General features: G+C 37.6%; 3 protein-coding genes and 2 non-coding genes across 6 annotated transcripts; 2 read left to right on the forward strand and 3 right to left on the reverse strand.

The window, feature by feature from the left end:
- The first annotated feature begins 368 nt into the window (after nucleotides 1-368).
- On the forward strand, nucleotides 369-442 carry TRNAI-AAU (transfer RNA isoleucine (anticodon AAU)). Its single transcript has one exon. It is a non-coding gene; the product is annotated as a tRNA-Ile (tRNA).
- Nucleotides 443-1,267: 825 nt separating this feature from the next.
- Nucleotides 1,268-5,070, reverse strand: LOC111792772 (plastid division protein PDV2). Of its 2 annotated transcripts, XM_023674355.2 has the most exons (3): nucleotides 4,649-5,070; nucleotides 1,699-2,354; nucleotides 1,268-1,526 (listed from the first exon to the last, which is right to left on the reverse strand). In XM_023674355.2, exons 1-2 carry the CDS (start codon nucleotides 4,892-4,894, stop codon nucleotides 1,728-1,730), a joined length of 873 nt encoding a protein of 290 aa, XP_023530123.2. In that variant the 5' UTR covers nucleotides 4,895-5,070; the 3' UTR covers nucleotides 1,268-1,526; nucleotides 1,699-1,727. The 2 variants fall into 2 exon arrangements, with proteins under 2 accessions (XP_023530123.2, XP_023530122.2); XM_023674354.2 differs by having other exon boundaries at nucleotides 1,268-2,354; nucleotides 4,649-5,069.
- Nucleotides 5,071-5,425: 355 nt separating this feature from the next.
- On the reverse strand, nucleotides 5,426-5,499 carry TRNAI-AAU (transfer RNA isoleucine (anticodon AAU)). The gene has a single exon. It is a non-coding gene; the product is annotated as a tRNA-Ile (tRNA).
- Nucleotides 5,500-6,760: 1,261 nt separating this feature from the next.
- Nucleotides 6,761-8,262, forward strand: LOC111792787 (4-hydroxy-3-methylbut-2-enyl diphosphate reductase, chloroplastic). The gene is made up of 4 exons (XM_023674373.2): nucleotides 6,761-7,163; nucleotides 7,400-7,570; nucleotides 7,707-7,793; nucleotides 7,885-8,262. The coding sequence occupies exons 1-3, from the start codon at nucleotides 6,893-6,895 to the stop codon at nucleotides 7,790-7,792; spliced, it is 528 nt and encodes a 175-aa protein (XP_023530141.2). The 5' UTR covers nucleotides 6,761-6,892; the 3' UTR covers nucleotide 7,793; nucleotides 7,885-8,262.
- A 32-nt stretch (nucleotides 8,263-8,294) lies between these two features.
- LOC111792744 (cytochrome c biogenesis protein family) lies at nucleotides 8,295-13,332 on the reverse strand. The gene is given in 9 exon segments (XM_023674321.2): nucleotides 8,295-8,584; nucleotides 8,671-8,754; nucleotides 8,844-9,000; nucleotides 9,864-10,129; nucleotides 10,559-10,831; nucleotides 11,656-11,767; nucleotides 11,856-12,075; nucleotides 12,889-13,309; nucleotides 13,312-13,332. Coding segments are annotated over 9 exon segments (1,707 nt in total). The 3' UTR covers nucleotides 8,295-8,431.
- Nucleotides 13,333-14,163: the final 831 nt, after the last annotated feature.

Raw genomic sequence — 14,163 nt, forward strand, 5'->3', positions numbered from 1 at the left:
GTTGTGTTGCACCGATCTGGGTTTGTGTTAATATTGTGTATTTTAAAAATCGATATTACTTCGAAACAATTTCTGTGTTATTTCTATTTGCCAATTGTTTGATAAAATGTTGCAACCGAACAAGAAATATCAATTATTTTGAAGGGATTTTGATTGATTTTCTAGCGGTTTAAAATTTACAAGAGAATAAGATTTAACAAAATGAAATAAAGAACATTAATAAAACTTTTTTTTTTTTTTTTTTTTTTTCCTACAAACGATTGAATAGTAAACTATGGCTCTTATGACAATTTAAGCCAAAATTATATTATTTAAATTCACATAATGTTTAAAGGAATTTTAAAAAATATTTTAAAAATTGATAAATTGGCCCATTAGCTCAGTTGGTTAGAGCGTCGTGCTAATAACGCGAAGGTCGCAGGTTCGAAACCTGCATAGGCTATTTTTAATTTTTGTAAAGAAAACTCTCATTAATAGGTTTGGTTAGAACATTATTAGCACCTGTGTTGGTGGGTGATAATCCATTTTCTTTTTTCTTGAATTTTTTTTTGAAAGCTCAGAAATTAATAAAATAAAATTATAGTTTAACACATAAATGACCTATTAACTTGGATATTATAACAATTAAATTACTTGAAATTGCAAAACTGACATATTACATTATATATAAAACATTACTAATCAATTTATCAACATGTTTTTCTTTTTTTGTATACTTATTGTTTTACAATATCATATCATTTATAATAATATTATGTAATTTTTAATTTAACAGAATAAATTGGGTATATTTATTAAAGTTTCTATTATTATTTTAAATATAATTCAATATTTAACATTTAAAATTTAGAAATTAAAAATATTTGCCCATAGATAATAACGTGAAAGGTCGCAAATAAAGAAATATTTGCCCATAGATAAAGAAATTGGAAGTTCGGATCACGGAAAGTGATCCCTAATTATTGAAGAAAAGAATGTGATTTTATAATATAATAATATTTACATATTCATTAGTTCAACAACCAATGGAAGGAGAGAATTTGAACTTCTACCTTTTTAGTCGAATTCAGTGAATGTCAAACATGAACTATGAGCAGCCAAATCTTGTGCGTGAAAAGTACCCATTTAAAATCTCATTGCGGGTGATAATGGACAAACCTACACTTTCTTACATTAAAATTATAATCCATGTATGTTAGTTCTGTTGAGGATTATTAAGAGTAAGTCCCACATTGGTTAATTTAGTGGAAGATTATGAATTTATAAGTGAGGAATACTATCTTCATTGGTACGAGGCCTTTTGGGAAAGCCCAAAGCAAAGCCATGAGAGTTTATGCTTAAAGTAGACAATATCATACTACTGTGAAGAGTCATGATTCCTAACAAGTTCTACTCGTTGTAGTCTGATTCATAATCAACTCAGTCGATGACGCAAACGAGTTCTTGCTTTCCCAACTCATTTTAGATGTCGCCTACTCGTCTTTTCGTTCCAACCAGAGGTTAACAAGCACACTCTTTACATCTTTCTGGAGAACATAGAGTGAAGTTTTGTGTGTTCTGAGGATAAATGCATATAGCTAATAACATCTACTACTATGTCGCATATGAGAAGGCCATCAAAAACAAATTCATGCAGTGCAGCTACTTATTGAAGAAAGTGAAAAATTAGCATAATCAAAGAGCTTTTGGAAAACACACCTCACAGAAGCCTGTGGATTGAATTGTCGTCACCCCCTTCCATAGTTTACATCTGGTTTAACCACAGCTGAAGAAAATGGAACTTCAATTCTCTCTTTCACAATGCACTGATGAGCTTCAACTGGAGGACATACATTGTGTGATACATTGTGTGATCCATTGTTTCCAACTGCAGATGGTCGAAAAATGTTGAAAACCTTCAAAGAAGAAACTTTCCGTGCGAGCTTCGGAGTAAGACCAGTGAAGTGCAGTATGGATACAATGGCAACGACGGTAACCACTGATTTTGCAGCTACACTAGCGAAAGTTCCCAATCCGTTTCTCGAGTTCCTGGAATCCGATTTTGATTGTTTTCTTTCTGATTCAGTGAGTTCCTTTGTACCTATATTTGTCGTGGCGTCCGTTAGCCCATTAGTCACGGACTCGTGTCCAGAAGGGAAGGGATGTATGTAGCTTTTATCAGGATGGCTTGGATATGGAGGGAGCGTGAAATCCTTGTTGTGCTGCACTGTCTCCCTAACAAAAGCTGAAGCCTCATGTATCACTTCCAAATCCTGTCCTTCGTACTTCTTCAGTTTATCCAGTACAATCTTGCGGCTATGCTCAATCTCGGAAAGGGCTACTTCTTTCTCGTACCTTTGCCGTTGTTGTAAATCCTGCAAATTAGAAGATAGAAGTATTAGAAGGTGTAAATGCATGCTTCCAGTACATTACAATGTTCTATGACTCCCCTGATGCTATCTACAAACGTTGTAAGAACACTAAACGAGTCGCACTCTCTAGGTCCATTATATTTGACGTACAAACATTATTGTTGTTCAATTTCATATTCATGTTGAAAATGGCATCTAAAACTACAAGCTGAAGGTAGAGACAACATCGAGGATCAAAATTAAGAAATCAATTAACTTCTAGACCCGAATCTAGGTGATCTATCCATGACGAAAATGAAGCTTGGGTGAAACTAAGTGGAGGTCCGAACGATAGATGTTGAAGAATCAACGGATGAGTTGTGGTTAGGGGTGAAATGCCCCTCGAACTTAGAGCTAGCTAGTTCTCTCCGAAATGCATTAAGGCACAACAGTTGACTGGACATCAGGAGTACAGCACTCTTTCGGTGTGGGCCGTGAGAGCGGTACCAAATCGAGGCAAACCCTGATTACTAGATATGATCATAACAGGTGTCTGAACACTAGTTAATTAAGAAATCAATTAACTTCTGTTGCAGGTGTTTGAGTTAAGCCAAGAGGAATAGCAAACCAATTGGTGAGCTTGCTGGTTGGTCCTAATAGATGCTTTGGTGGAGGGAAACCTATCCTCACTCTCCTTGTACTTATTGGATTATAAATATACAGAATCTTTTTAGGGGCGGAAGATTTTGATAAATAAGTGAGTCAATATCGATCTCTTCTAGCTTTTGGATTCCATGGCTAAGGCTGACTTCGGAAGATTTTAGGTGAGGCCCGGGATGGAGAGGGAGTTCAAGTGGCTCTCCTTCGTCTGTTCTCCGTATATGGCAAGAATGACCATTCTATATGAGTAGGACATACAACATATGCCTCAATAAACCAAACAAGCTATCTAAACTAACGCCCTCCAAATTAGTATGTCATTCAGGTACACCACAAGGCATCGGATAGGATTGAATAATAAAACGATATAGGCAATCTCACCTAGATGTTTAGCATTTACACTAGAATCATTTGAAAGTTAAGAGCCAGGTTTGTGAGTATTTGATACACTTATAAACTAGATATACACAACTCAGAGTAAAAAGATGGAATCCAGAATGCTATATGGTTCATGCCACAACAAGAAACAGTGCCTAGGAGAAATCCACACAGTCGTAAATCGTAACGAGAACAGGCTCACGTGCGAAGTGCATAGACATATCAGAACGAGTAACAGTTTGGTGAATAACTTATACTGACTTATTGAAAGACAGAGATCTGAGCAATATCAATACACATGCCAGCGACGAGGGAAGTTGAAGGTTTTAGCAACCCCATAAGTTGCATAACCTGAAACACTAAGACCACCAGCTACAACTGCCAGATACTTGTAGTAGCAAATAAATGAAATAAGATATTCAAATTTAGGGAGAATCATGCTCCCGATTCATATTTTTACTCGAGTACCACAGTCGTAACGATGCACCTGTGGGAGGCATTGAATGAAAGTAGGCAAGATATTACAATGGAGAAGATATGAAACTTTGCTCAATTGAAGCTTGAATAGTTGCATCATTGCTTACAAGGGTTGAGAACACCTCTATTTATAGCGTTTAGAGAAGATTCTAAATAGCCAACATAAATGTACAAGGAAATAACTACATATATGAACTTGATGAAACAAGACATGTGGAACTTGTATCGCCCAAGCCCACCACCAGCAGATATTGTCCTCTTTGGGTTTTCTCTTTCGAACTCCCTCTCACGGTTCTTAAAATAAGTCATTAGGAAGAGGTTTCCATATCCTTATGAAGAATGTTTTATTTTCCTCCCCAACCGAAATAGGATCTCACAATCCACCCCCTATAGACCCAGCGTCCTCGATGGGACGTATCCGTGTTCTCCTCCCCAACCAACGTGGGATCTCACCGAATGACACAAAGTCATCTCATTGGGAACAACAACAAGTTGAAAAACCGGTAAGATTTTTAATATTCCAAATAAGTGACTGTTTGTACTTTTTCTTCACATGCTCCAATGACCCTTAGACTAATCTGCGTGTTCTAAATTATTCACTATTTGAAAATACCCTCAATTGTAGGGGAGGAACAGAGGGGCAAGATCAAGACAATCAAATCAACCAAGTCTATATATAAATCAAACACGGCACAGAAATTTTCAATATCATCATCCTAAAACAAAAATGCCAAAGAAAGCCGACTAAATCGAAACATATTCTTCAATCCTCATTCCCAAAACAAGAAAAGGTAAAATGAAACCTGCAATGAAGAGAGCTGATTCTCGAGAGACGCAAGCGCATCGCAGATTTTCAAAAGCCTCACCGATTCCTCATCTTCTTCCTCCGCCTCCCCACTAGAACCGACGCCATTATTTTCATCCACAGCGAACCGATCATCCCGAATGTCAGTTTCCGGCGAAGTCGCGGTGGTGTTAACAGAGCCTCTGATCTTCAGCCTCAGCTCCGTCGCTCTGGCTAAAATTACAGCCGTGCCTTGTTCTTCCATGACTCAAACCGAAACCTCCAAGAGGGTGTCTGAGAAACATAAATGGGGGATTGAGGGGTACGAAAAAATGGAAGACAATGAAATGAAGGAAAGAGTCTGTGAGGAGCGGCGACGCAACTACCAAGTCTGTGGCGGGTGCTTCTTCGTTAGTTGGGATTCGAGTTTCCAGGCTAATTCAATTTTAGTGATCCATTAAATCCAAAATTAAAAATTATTTCAAAATTCAAATTCAAATTCAATTACTACACAAATACAAACCAAAAAATGTATAATACTATGTATAATTTTTTATTAATTGTTAGTCACACGTTAATATCATTTAAAAGTGACATGAAACTCATTTACATTAAATAAATTTTATAAATAAAGATTATATATGAATATGAAAAAAGTCGAAAGAAAAGAAAAGAAAAGAAATAAAAAAGCAATAAACCCACGAGCGCTTACTTGACAATGGAATCTTACATAATATAACATATATTATAAAATATTTCTCTTCGGTAAGAACTAGGAAAAAGAGGGAAGAAAAAATGGCCCATGCAGGTTTCAAACCTGCGACCTTCGCGTTATTAGCACGACGCTCTAACCAATTGAGCTAATAGGCCAGGCAACTACTGTTTACGTATATTACTTTAAGAAAAATAATTATTTTATTAATTACCGATTAAAAAGAAAAAAACGATATTGATGAATGAAAATATGCAAATAAAAATAGCTAGGTAATTACAAAAAAGGTCTAGTGACCGATGGTACAAAGAGGCATTAAACCTACTCACCTCCCAAAACGCCTATTGTGGAAGAGAGCACATTTCATAGGGACGGGCTTTTAAGCGAACTGAAGAAAAGCTCGAACCCCACTACTCTCAGGCAAGTGAATTCCATTACAAAGAATAAGAGGGAGATCTTTTCATAATCTTCTCGACTGCAACACCAACAAATCAACGAGTGATTGTCCATTCTTCTCAAACTTTCGATTCTAATTCCAATTCCTACTACCATAAGGCTGGTTAGAAATTGCCTATGATCGAAATATGTCAAAATAAATAATTGAAGGAGGAGAACAACTTGAGTTTTGAATAGAGGAACCTTAAGAACTCATGCTTTTTATTATTATTATTATTATTATTTTGTTGAAAATAACATAGCTCTTATGAGTACTTCCCTACACGACTCATACGTGCGAGTGTGAATCCCCAGGGCGCTTACACACCCCCTAGATCATACTGTGCGCGTCCGGACTCATCATCTCTAAGAGAAGTAGTTCTATGCTTATGAACATACAATATGCATGAAGTCCCTCTAAATCCATCATAATGTCTTCTGACACAACTCTCTAGTTCATCTCTTTGTTACTCTAAGTAGTACATACTCGTGGATATTTATATTAATATCATTTTCATGCTCTTAGAGTTGTGTTTTATGTTGATCTAACGACATGATGCAATATGACACTCATCATCATATAGCATGCTCAATATAGAAAACATCATCATATTAAGGTAAACGTCACGCAATCATCATACTCATCATATTGTCAGAAAGTGCATCAAGCATATCAAGTACACCATTCATTGAAATATATATATATACTACGCACATTATCAAGTATCATAACTCATACATCATAAATATTAAAATTAAATTAAATGTTATTTAATATATTTATGAAATTAAACTAAAGAAAAAAAAACAAAAAAAAAGTGATAATTAATTTTAGTGAAACTTTTCACTTAAATAATTTGTTATACAATTCAAACATTTTTAAAACTATTAAAAGTATATAAATAAAAAATTTTAAGAATTTGAGAATAATTATTTCCAACGTTAGTTTATTAATTTAATTAATAAAAGAAAAAAGAAAAAAGAAGAATGAGGAAGAGAGAAGAAGACAGAGAGAGGAAACGGTTGCATTGAAATCAATGGAGCAGGAAGACGAAGAAGAAGTGGCCGTTGTCTGAGCTTGTTACTGGAAATCGAGTTCTCAGACGATTCTCTTACATGGCTTTCTCTCTGCAACTCTATCATCTTGCAACGCGCACTGATGCCGCCTTGCCGGAGAGTTTCGCCGGAGTTCGGTCAGTCCGGTGCAGGAAGCCTCTGTCCGTGAGATGCGATGGCGATTCTTCTTCTTCTTCCTCTTCGGTGGCTGCTGATTCCAAATTTGACGCGAAGGTGTTCCGGAAGAACTTGACGAGGAGCGAGAATTATAATCGCAAAGGGTTTGGTTACAAGGACGAGACTCTGGCGCTCATGAATCGCGAGTATACGAGTGAGCCTCGATTTTCTTGACTTTGTTAAATCGTTAATGGAATTTATGAAAAGGATTATGAATTCCTTGTTTTTCTCTTGCATGCTCCATTTTGTGGCAAAACTGAAGAATACCTGCTCCTTATGAAATTTAGTCTTCCGATTTGACTTCGCTCAAGGCTAAAAACTAAATTGAAGAGAAAAACCTTAATGTTTTCTAAAAGAGTTTGTGCGTAAGCCTGTTTGTTCGAATTTCAGGTGATATCATAAAGACTCTCAAAGAAAATGGATTTGAATATAGGTGGGGAAATGTTACTGTAAAACTGGCGGAAGCATATGGATTTTGTTGGGGAGTTGAGCGAGCAGTCCAGATTGCTTATGAAGCGAGAAAACAATTTCGTGATGAGAAAATATGGTTACAAACTGAATGTAAGTTACCCTACAGATTTCACCTCCAATCCCTTCTAGTTTCTTGGTTCACTTTTCAAATTGGCATTACATTGTAAAGCCCACCTTTTCTTTCCTTGATTACTCATCATTTTTCATCCTTGTGAATCCATGTTAGCCTGGGGAGTTAGTTCAGAAGGAGAATTGGCTACCCAAGGGTCCTATCACAATCGGTGTTACATCCGGTGCCTCGACCCCCGATAAGGTTAGCCATACACTTTGGCTTATATGCTTGCTGGTACATATTTGATCTGCAATAGATTTATAACTATAACATGTCATACGCGTTCGACTAGGCTGTCGAAGATGCTCTTGTCAAAGTCTTCGACATTAAGCGTGAAGAAGCATTGCAGGTTGCATAAATTTATAGGTTAGTAGTTCAAATTGACTTGTTAGAGACAAGAGTTGCATGATCGTAAGTGTAACTAAAGGTGATACCTTCCCTTCATCAATCATATACCCTCTTGTATCAAAATAGTAATGTTGTGCAGTAAAGATCTTAGTCCTCACAGAAATGAATTACATAGTAATGAGTACATCAAGTATGTCGACCTTGAAAACCGTTGAATCGTACCTGCAGTTGTATTGTTTGGACTTTCGAGTCGATTATTCACCCTCAAATTAGCGATATTTTCTTATAATAAATGGCGTACATGGCTACCTATGTTACATTATATACAAAAATTATTTGACTTGGAACATGGCGGTGATGAAAGAATTATAAATTGGGTAAACCGTCCTCTATATGTATATGTAAGAAAGAAGACAGCCAACTGTGATCTCAGGCCAAAATTTTGTAGTTGGACACTGTGTTTCTCTCTTGTTCCATTTTTGTCTTAGTAACTAGGCATCATTGTTATTGAACTGATTGTGAGATGGTTCGATGATTTCTGGAACACGATCGAGTAAACTGTCAATCTCCTCTGGAAATTCGACCTTTGCACGGTTCGTCTTTCCTCCGACGATCACCACTGTTCCGTCTTGTATGGCCCATATCTTTCAATCAAAGAAATGGTAAGTACACCATGTTATCTTTTTCTAGCATTGAGCATTAATAATAGGTTGAAGAAAAGCATATTTACCTGTGAATGAGAGAGAAAACTGATACATGTTGTGAGCATTAGAGCACCAAATCCAGCATAAACAACAGGCACTCCTGGGTCAGTCTGGAGATAAATAGGCAAATATCAATGACAGTTTAGAATCCAGTTTTGACACACCAGCTAAAAACTAGTGAACGTTTCCGAGTCGTTACCTTCAACTCCAGCCCAGTGCTGCCAATTGCATCAAGTATTTCAATTTTCATACCGTCGATATCGATTGGAAGCTTAGAGCTTGGACGTCGAACCCCGACAAACTTCCCTTCCTGATCATACAGGACAATGGATTGCAGATCACGAGCAAGCATTGATCTGAAATTACATCATTAATATAAAATATGAGAATACCATCCACAAGTAACAAGGATAGCCACAAAAAACTACATCCTTAAGTATATAGATGTAGTATGAACCAAGATGCCGACCCCATGGCCTCCAAATGCATAAAGGATACTCAATTTGACATGTATATATATATAACCGCTCAAGCCCACCGCTAGAAGATATTTTTCGTTTTGGCCCATCACGTATCGCCGTCAGCTTTATGGTTTTAAAATGCACCTAATAGGAAGAGGTTTCCACACCCTTATAAGGAATGCTTCGTTCTCCTCTCCAACCGATGTGGGATCTCATAATCCACCCCCCTGGGGACCCAACGTCCTCGCTGGCACACCGCTCGATGTCTAGTTCTAATACCATTTTTAACCGCTCAACCCCATTGCTAGTAGATATTGTCTGTTTTGGCCCGTTATGTATCACCATCACCCTCATAGTTTTAAAACGCATCTCTTAGGGGGAGGTTTCCATACCCTTATAAGGAATACTTCATGTCCTTCTCCAACCGATTTGGAATCTCACAATATAACTGGTCTTTCCCTTGGTAAATATAACTGGTCTTTCCCTTGGTAGATATAGGGCATGTTTGGGAGAGATTTTAAAATGTTTAAAATCATTTTTGCCACGCTGAAAATTACTCCAAACACGCATTTAATCATTCAAAATGATTTCAATGTTTGACTTTATACTTTAAAACGCGACTTATATATGACTAAATGCATGTTTAGGAGTGATTTTTAACTTGACAAAAGTGGTATAAACCGTTCCAAAATTACTTCCAAACATACCCGAATCAGAAGCATCAGATAACGATAAACGTACAAAAAGAAATGACATACATTCCCTTCACATCAGGTGAATCGACATCTCCAACGGGTAAGAAAGTCCCATAAAGCTTCTTGTCTCCATTGATCTTAAGAGGTGCCACAGCCAAGTTAAAAGGTCCTTCATCATTCTTGAGTATTTGCAGAGCTGAAAATCCCCAATCAGTTTGGTAAATTGTAAAACCTCCATACCGTAAAGGATTATTTACACTGATTGTCTTCCTCATCACCTCTTTCCCATTAAGATCAAATAAAGAAAGATCACTATGAAACTGTTTCACCTGCAAAATCAGTTGTCTAGGTAAATTTTCACGTAACTCGACTATTCTCATAGGACAACTACTTGACCCTACAATATTTGATCCTACAGTAGCTGGACCCCGTAACTTGAACTCATTCCCGCTAACCCTTTATTACTTACATTAATTCTTATTGATCACAAGACCAACCCATGCTAGTTTATACCACGATGTTGAAGATTGTTGGGAGGGAGTCCTACATCAACTAATTTAGGGAATGATCATGGATTTTATAAGCAAGGAATACATCTCCATCGGTACGAGGCCTTTTGGGGAAACCCAAAGCAAAGCATAAGAGCTTAAGCTCAAAGTGGACAATATCATACCATCGTGGAGAGTCGTGATTCCTAACACAGTATTAACTCTACCACTGGTTTTATAGTTATTATTGGTTTCTTCATTCAGACATACCTCTCCACTGTCATAGTAATCCATGTAGAAGTTGTTGACATGAACTTCAGTATTGAAAGCTTCAGTTGGCTTGGACAGAAACCCGCTCGGGTTCAGAACATCTCCAACTACAAAATTCAGTCCCTGAGGAACTGTAACAGAACCTCTGAAGCTCCCAGCTGCACTGAGAGTTGCACCACCCATAATCAAAAGCATGGCCAAATGTACACCAATAGGCGCAAATCGTCCAGCCAATCCCTTGAAAGCATATAAAGTTGGTCCTTTAATAAATACCTGCAGAATAGATGATTGATATCATTTAGTGAACTACACTTTCAGCTTACACACTTGGGGAGCTACCAACAGGAAGACAAGAAGCTTGCTATAAGAAGTAGTGTCTAGAGACCATATTTAGCTTGTATGGTATAATCTATTTCTGATTTAATTTAGACACTGAAATTAGCATGACCAAGATCTGAGTTTGATGCTGATTAAGTTGCTTTCCATGATTTCAAGTAAAAAAAAAAAAAGCACATGCATGTTATGTAATATATCCCACATCGATTGGGGAGGAGAACGACCTTTTATAAGGGTGGAAACCTTTGCCTAGCAGACGTGTTTTAATAACCTTGAGGGAAAGCCCGAAAGGGAAACTCCAAAGAGGACAATATTTGCTAGCGGTGGACCGAGCCATTACAAATGGTATCAAAGCCAGACACCGGGCGATGTGCCAGCGGGTAGGCTGAGCCCCGAAGGGGTGGACATGAGGCTATGTGCTAGCAAAAACGTTGGGCCCCAAAGGGGGTGGATTGGATGGGGGTCCCACATCGATTGGAGAAAGGAACGAGTGCCAGCGAGGACGCGGGGCTTCGAAGGGGGTGGATTGTAAGATCCCACATTAGTTGGGGAGGAGATTGAAACACTAAGGGTGTGGAACTTTTCCCTAGCAGAAACGTTTCAAAAACCTTGAGGGGAAGCTTGAAAGGAAAAGCCCAAATAGAACAATATCTACTAGCAGTGGACCTGGGCCGTTAGAACATTAGATGTTCTATGTACTATGTACTGTACATAAAATAGTATAATCATATAAGAAGCAAGAATCCACATTGAGTTACAACCTCATATCCTGCTCCCATTAAAACAACCCCCAAATCTTGGACTGATGCTCTGGGTAAAATTTCAGAACATTCCAGCTTCCTAATAGCATCACCGGACTGCAAAAAGTTCCATCTGCATACAAAATTTGAATGTTCATAACAAAAAAGGTAGAAAGATGAATGTGTCTGTCAAGAAAGAGAAAGAGGGAGAGTGTTGTAACCTTCTTGCAACCTTAACAAGAGGAATCTGAGTTGTGTAAGTGCATGCCATGAGTGAGAGCCCAAGAAGAGATAACATGGCTAGAAAAATGGTAGATGTGTACATATGATCAAACCCAAGTGTGAGAATCCATCTCCAAGTGAAGAATCCCCACATAGGATTATCTTCAGGGTACTTCTGGAAATAAAAATCAGGGGCCTCTCCCTGATCAATGAAAGTACCTGCAAATGAATGCTAAACACGATGAACTCAGATTGATTTTTCAGTAATAAGCCATCATTTATACATGTCCAACAGCTGTTGCAGCCAAGGGCTTTCTAAACGCAACAAGTTCATCGATATTATTGAGAATTGTTGGGAGGAAATCCCACGTTCACTAATTTAAGGAATGATCATGGATTTATCATATTTTCATTGGTATGAGGCCTTTTGGAAAAACCAAAAGCAAAGCCATGAGAGCTTATGCTCAAAGTGGACAATATCATACCATTGTGTAGACTCGTGATTCCTAACATGGTATTAGAGTCATGCCCTTCATTTAGCCATGTTAATGGAATCCTCAAGTGTCGAACAAAGAAATCGCTAGCCTTGAAGGTGTAGTCAAAAGTGACTCATGTGTCGAACAAAGGGTGTACTTTGTTTGAGGGTTCCAAAGAAAGGAGTCGAGCGTCGATTAAGGGGAGGTTGTTCGAAGGCTACATAGACTTCAAGGGAGGCTCTATGGTGTACTTTGTTTGAGGAGAGGATTGTTGGGAGGGGTCCTACCTTGGCTAATTTAGAGAATGATCCTGGGTTTATAAGTAAATAATACATCTCCATTGGTATAAGGTATTTTGGGGAAACCAAAAGCAAACCACCTAAAGTGGACAATATCATACCATTGTGGAGAGTCCGTGATTCCTAACAAATATAAGATCATTTGAAACTAGAAGGAAGTAGATTACTGTACTTTTTCTTTTTCTATATCTTCGGTTTATTCAATCCAGATAGTAAACCGAATACAGAGAGATATAGCCAACAAAAATAGGTCATACCAAGAGCCATGAGAGCAGCGATGGTGAACATTTCTCCAATAGCCAAAGGCAAATTAGACAAAGCCCCCAAAATCCTCTTCGGCAATCTCTTCACAAGCTTCATCAACAAACCACTCCCATTTCCAGGCTTGACTTCGGCTTCAGTGTTGTTTCCATTATTGTCATCGCTCTCCTCCGCAAGCGGCGGCGCTGCTTCAGAGAGCACAATCTTGTTGCTGACAGTCTTGGGCTTCTTGTCCTGCGATGCCTTCACCTTACAAGTGACGCTGAAAGAGAGGGTTCTGCAGCAGAGATTTGGAGTGATTTGAGGCCTGAAGGAAGAATGAAGAAAAGGGGTTTTGGATAAATATGGGTTTGGATTGTGAAGGATCAATCCCTCCATTGTTGCAGAAATTATGCAGTGGGTTTCCACTTTCTTGCCCCCCGAGCGTTAATAACGACCATACCTCATGCTTTATCCTCGCCAAGATATTTTTTCTGCTCCATAGTTTTTTATTTTAAACTTGTTAGACATGCCTAATTCTCTCTCTCTGTCGATGAATCATAATTTTATCTATAAAAAAATTTAAAATTTTGAAAAGTTTTAATAATATACTCGAACTATTAAAAAATCTAAACTATATCTTATAAAATTATTGGAGACCTCTATTTGGATTATTTAAAATATTCTAAATTAAGTTAAATGATCTATTGATACCATTAGGTAAATTGAGTCGATTGATATGTCCTAAGCTATTATTGTGGAACCCCTCAGGTGAAATTGGACTTCATAGTACAAATTCAAGCTAGTTTTAAGGAAAGTATAGCGACTTCGGTATAGAGCAATAAAGTAAGTGACTTTACTATTGGCTTGATTTGATGAATTTTATGAGGATCTGCGACTGATTGATATGTATTATGTTACGTTATGTTGTGGCGCTTGTTATGTTATGTTGTTAGTTGTACTACGCTTATGTTATGTTGTAAGGCCCATGTACACGTGCACAGATCATGAGTAGAGGAGTACTGTAGATCCAATTCGGCCGGAACTAGAAAGTGAGATCAAGGCCAAAAGGATGATAAAAGGATAGGTCCCAATTATGATTACATGTGATTGCATTTTGTAACCCAAACAATAGTGAGATTATGGGGTTTCCCTTTGTTGGTGGATCACCCAAACAATGCATTTTCATAAATTGAAGGGGTATTTATAGTAGAAGCTAGATAGTATAGACCAAATTTACTTCTAAAATATCTAAATCTTTATTCATAAAATATTTAATTTTTTCTTTGTTC

The sequence above is a fragment of the Cucurbita pepo genome, chromosome 4 (assembly GCF_057944985.1).
Source record: "Cucurbita pepo subsp. pepo isolate OVF chromosome 4, ASM5794498v1, whole genome shotgun sequence".
Classification (NCBI taxonomy): Eukaryota; Viridiplantae; Streptophyta; class Magnoliopsida; order Cucurbitales; family Cucurbitaceae; genus Cucurbita; species Cucurbita pepo.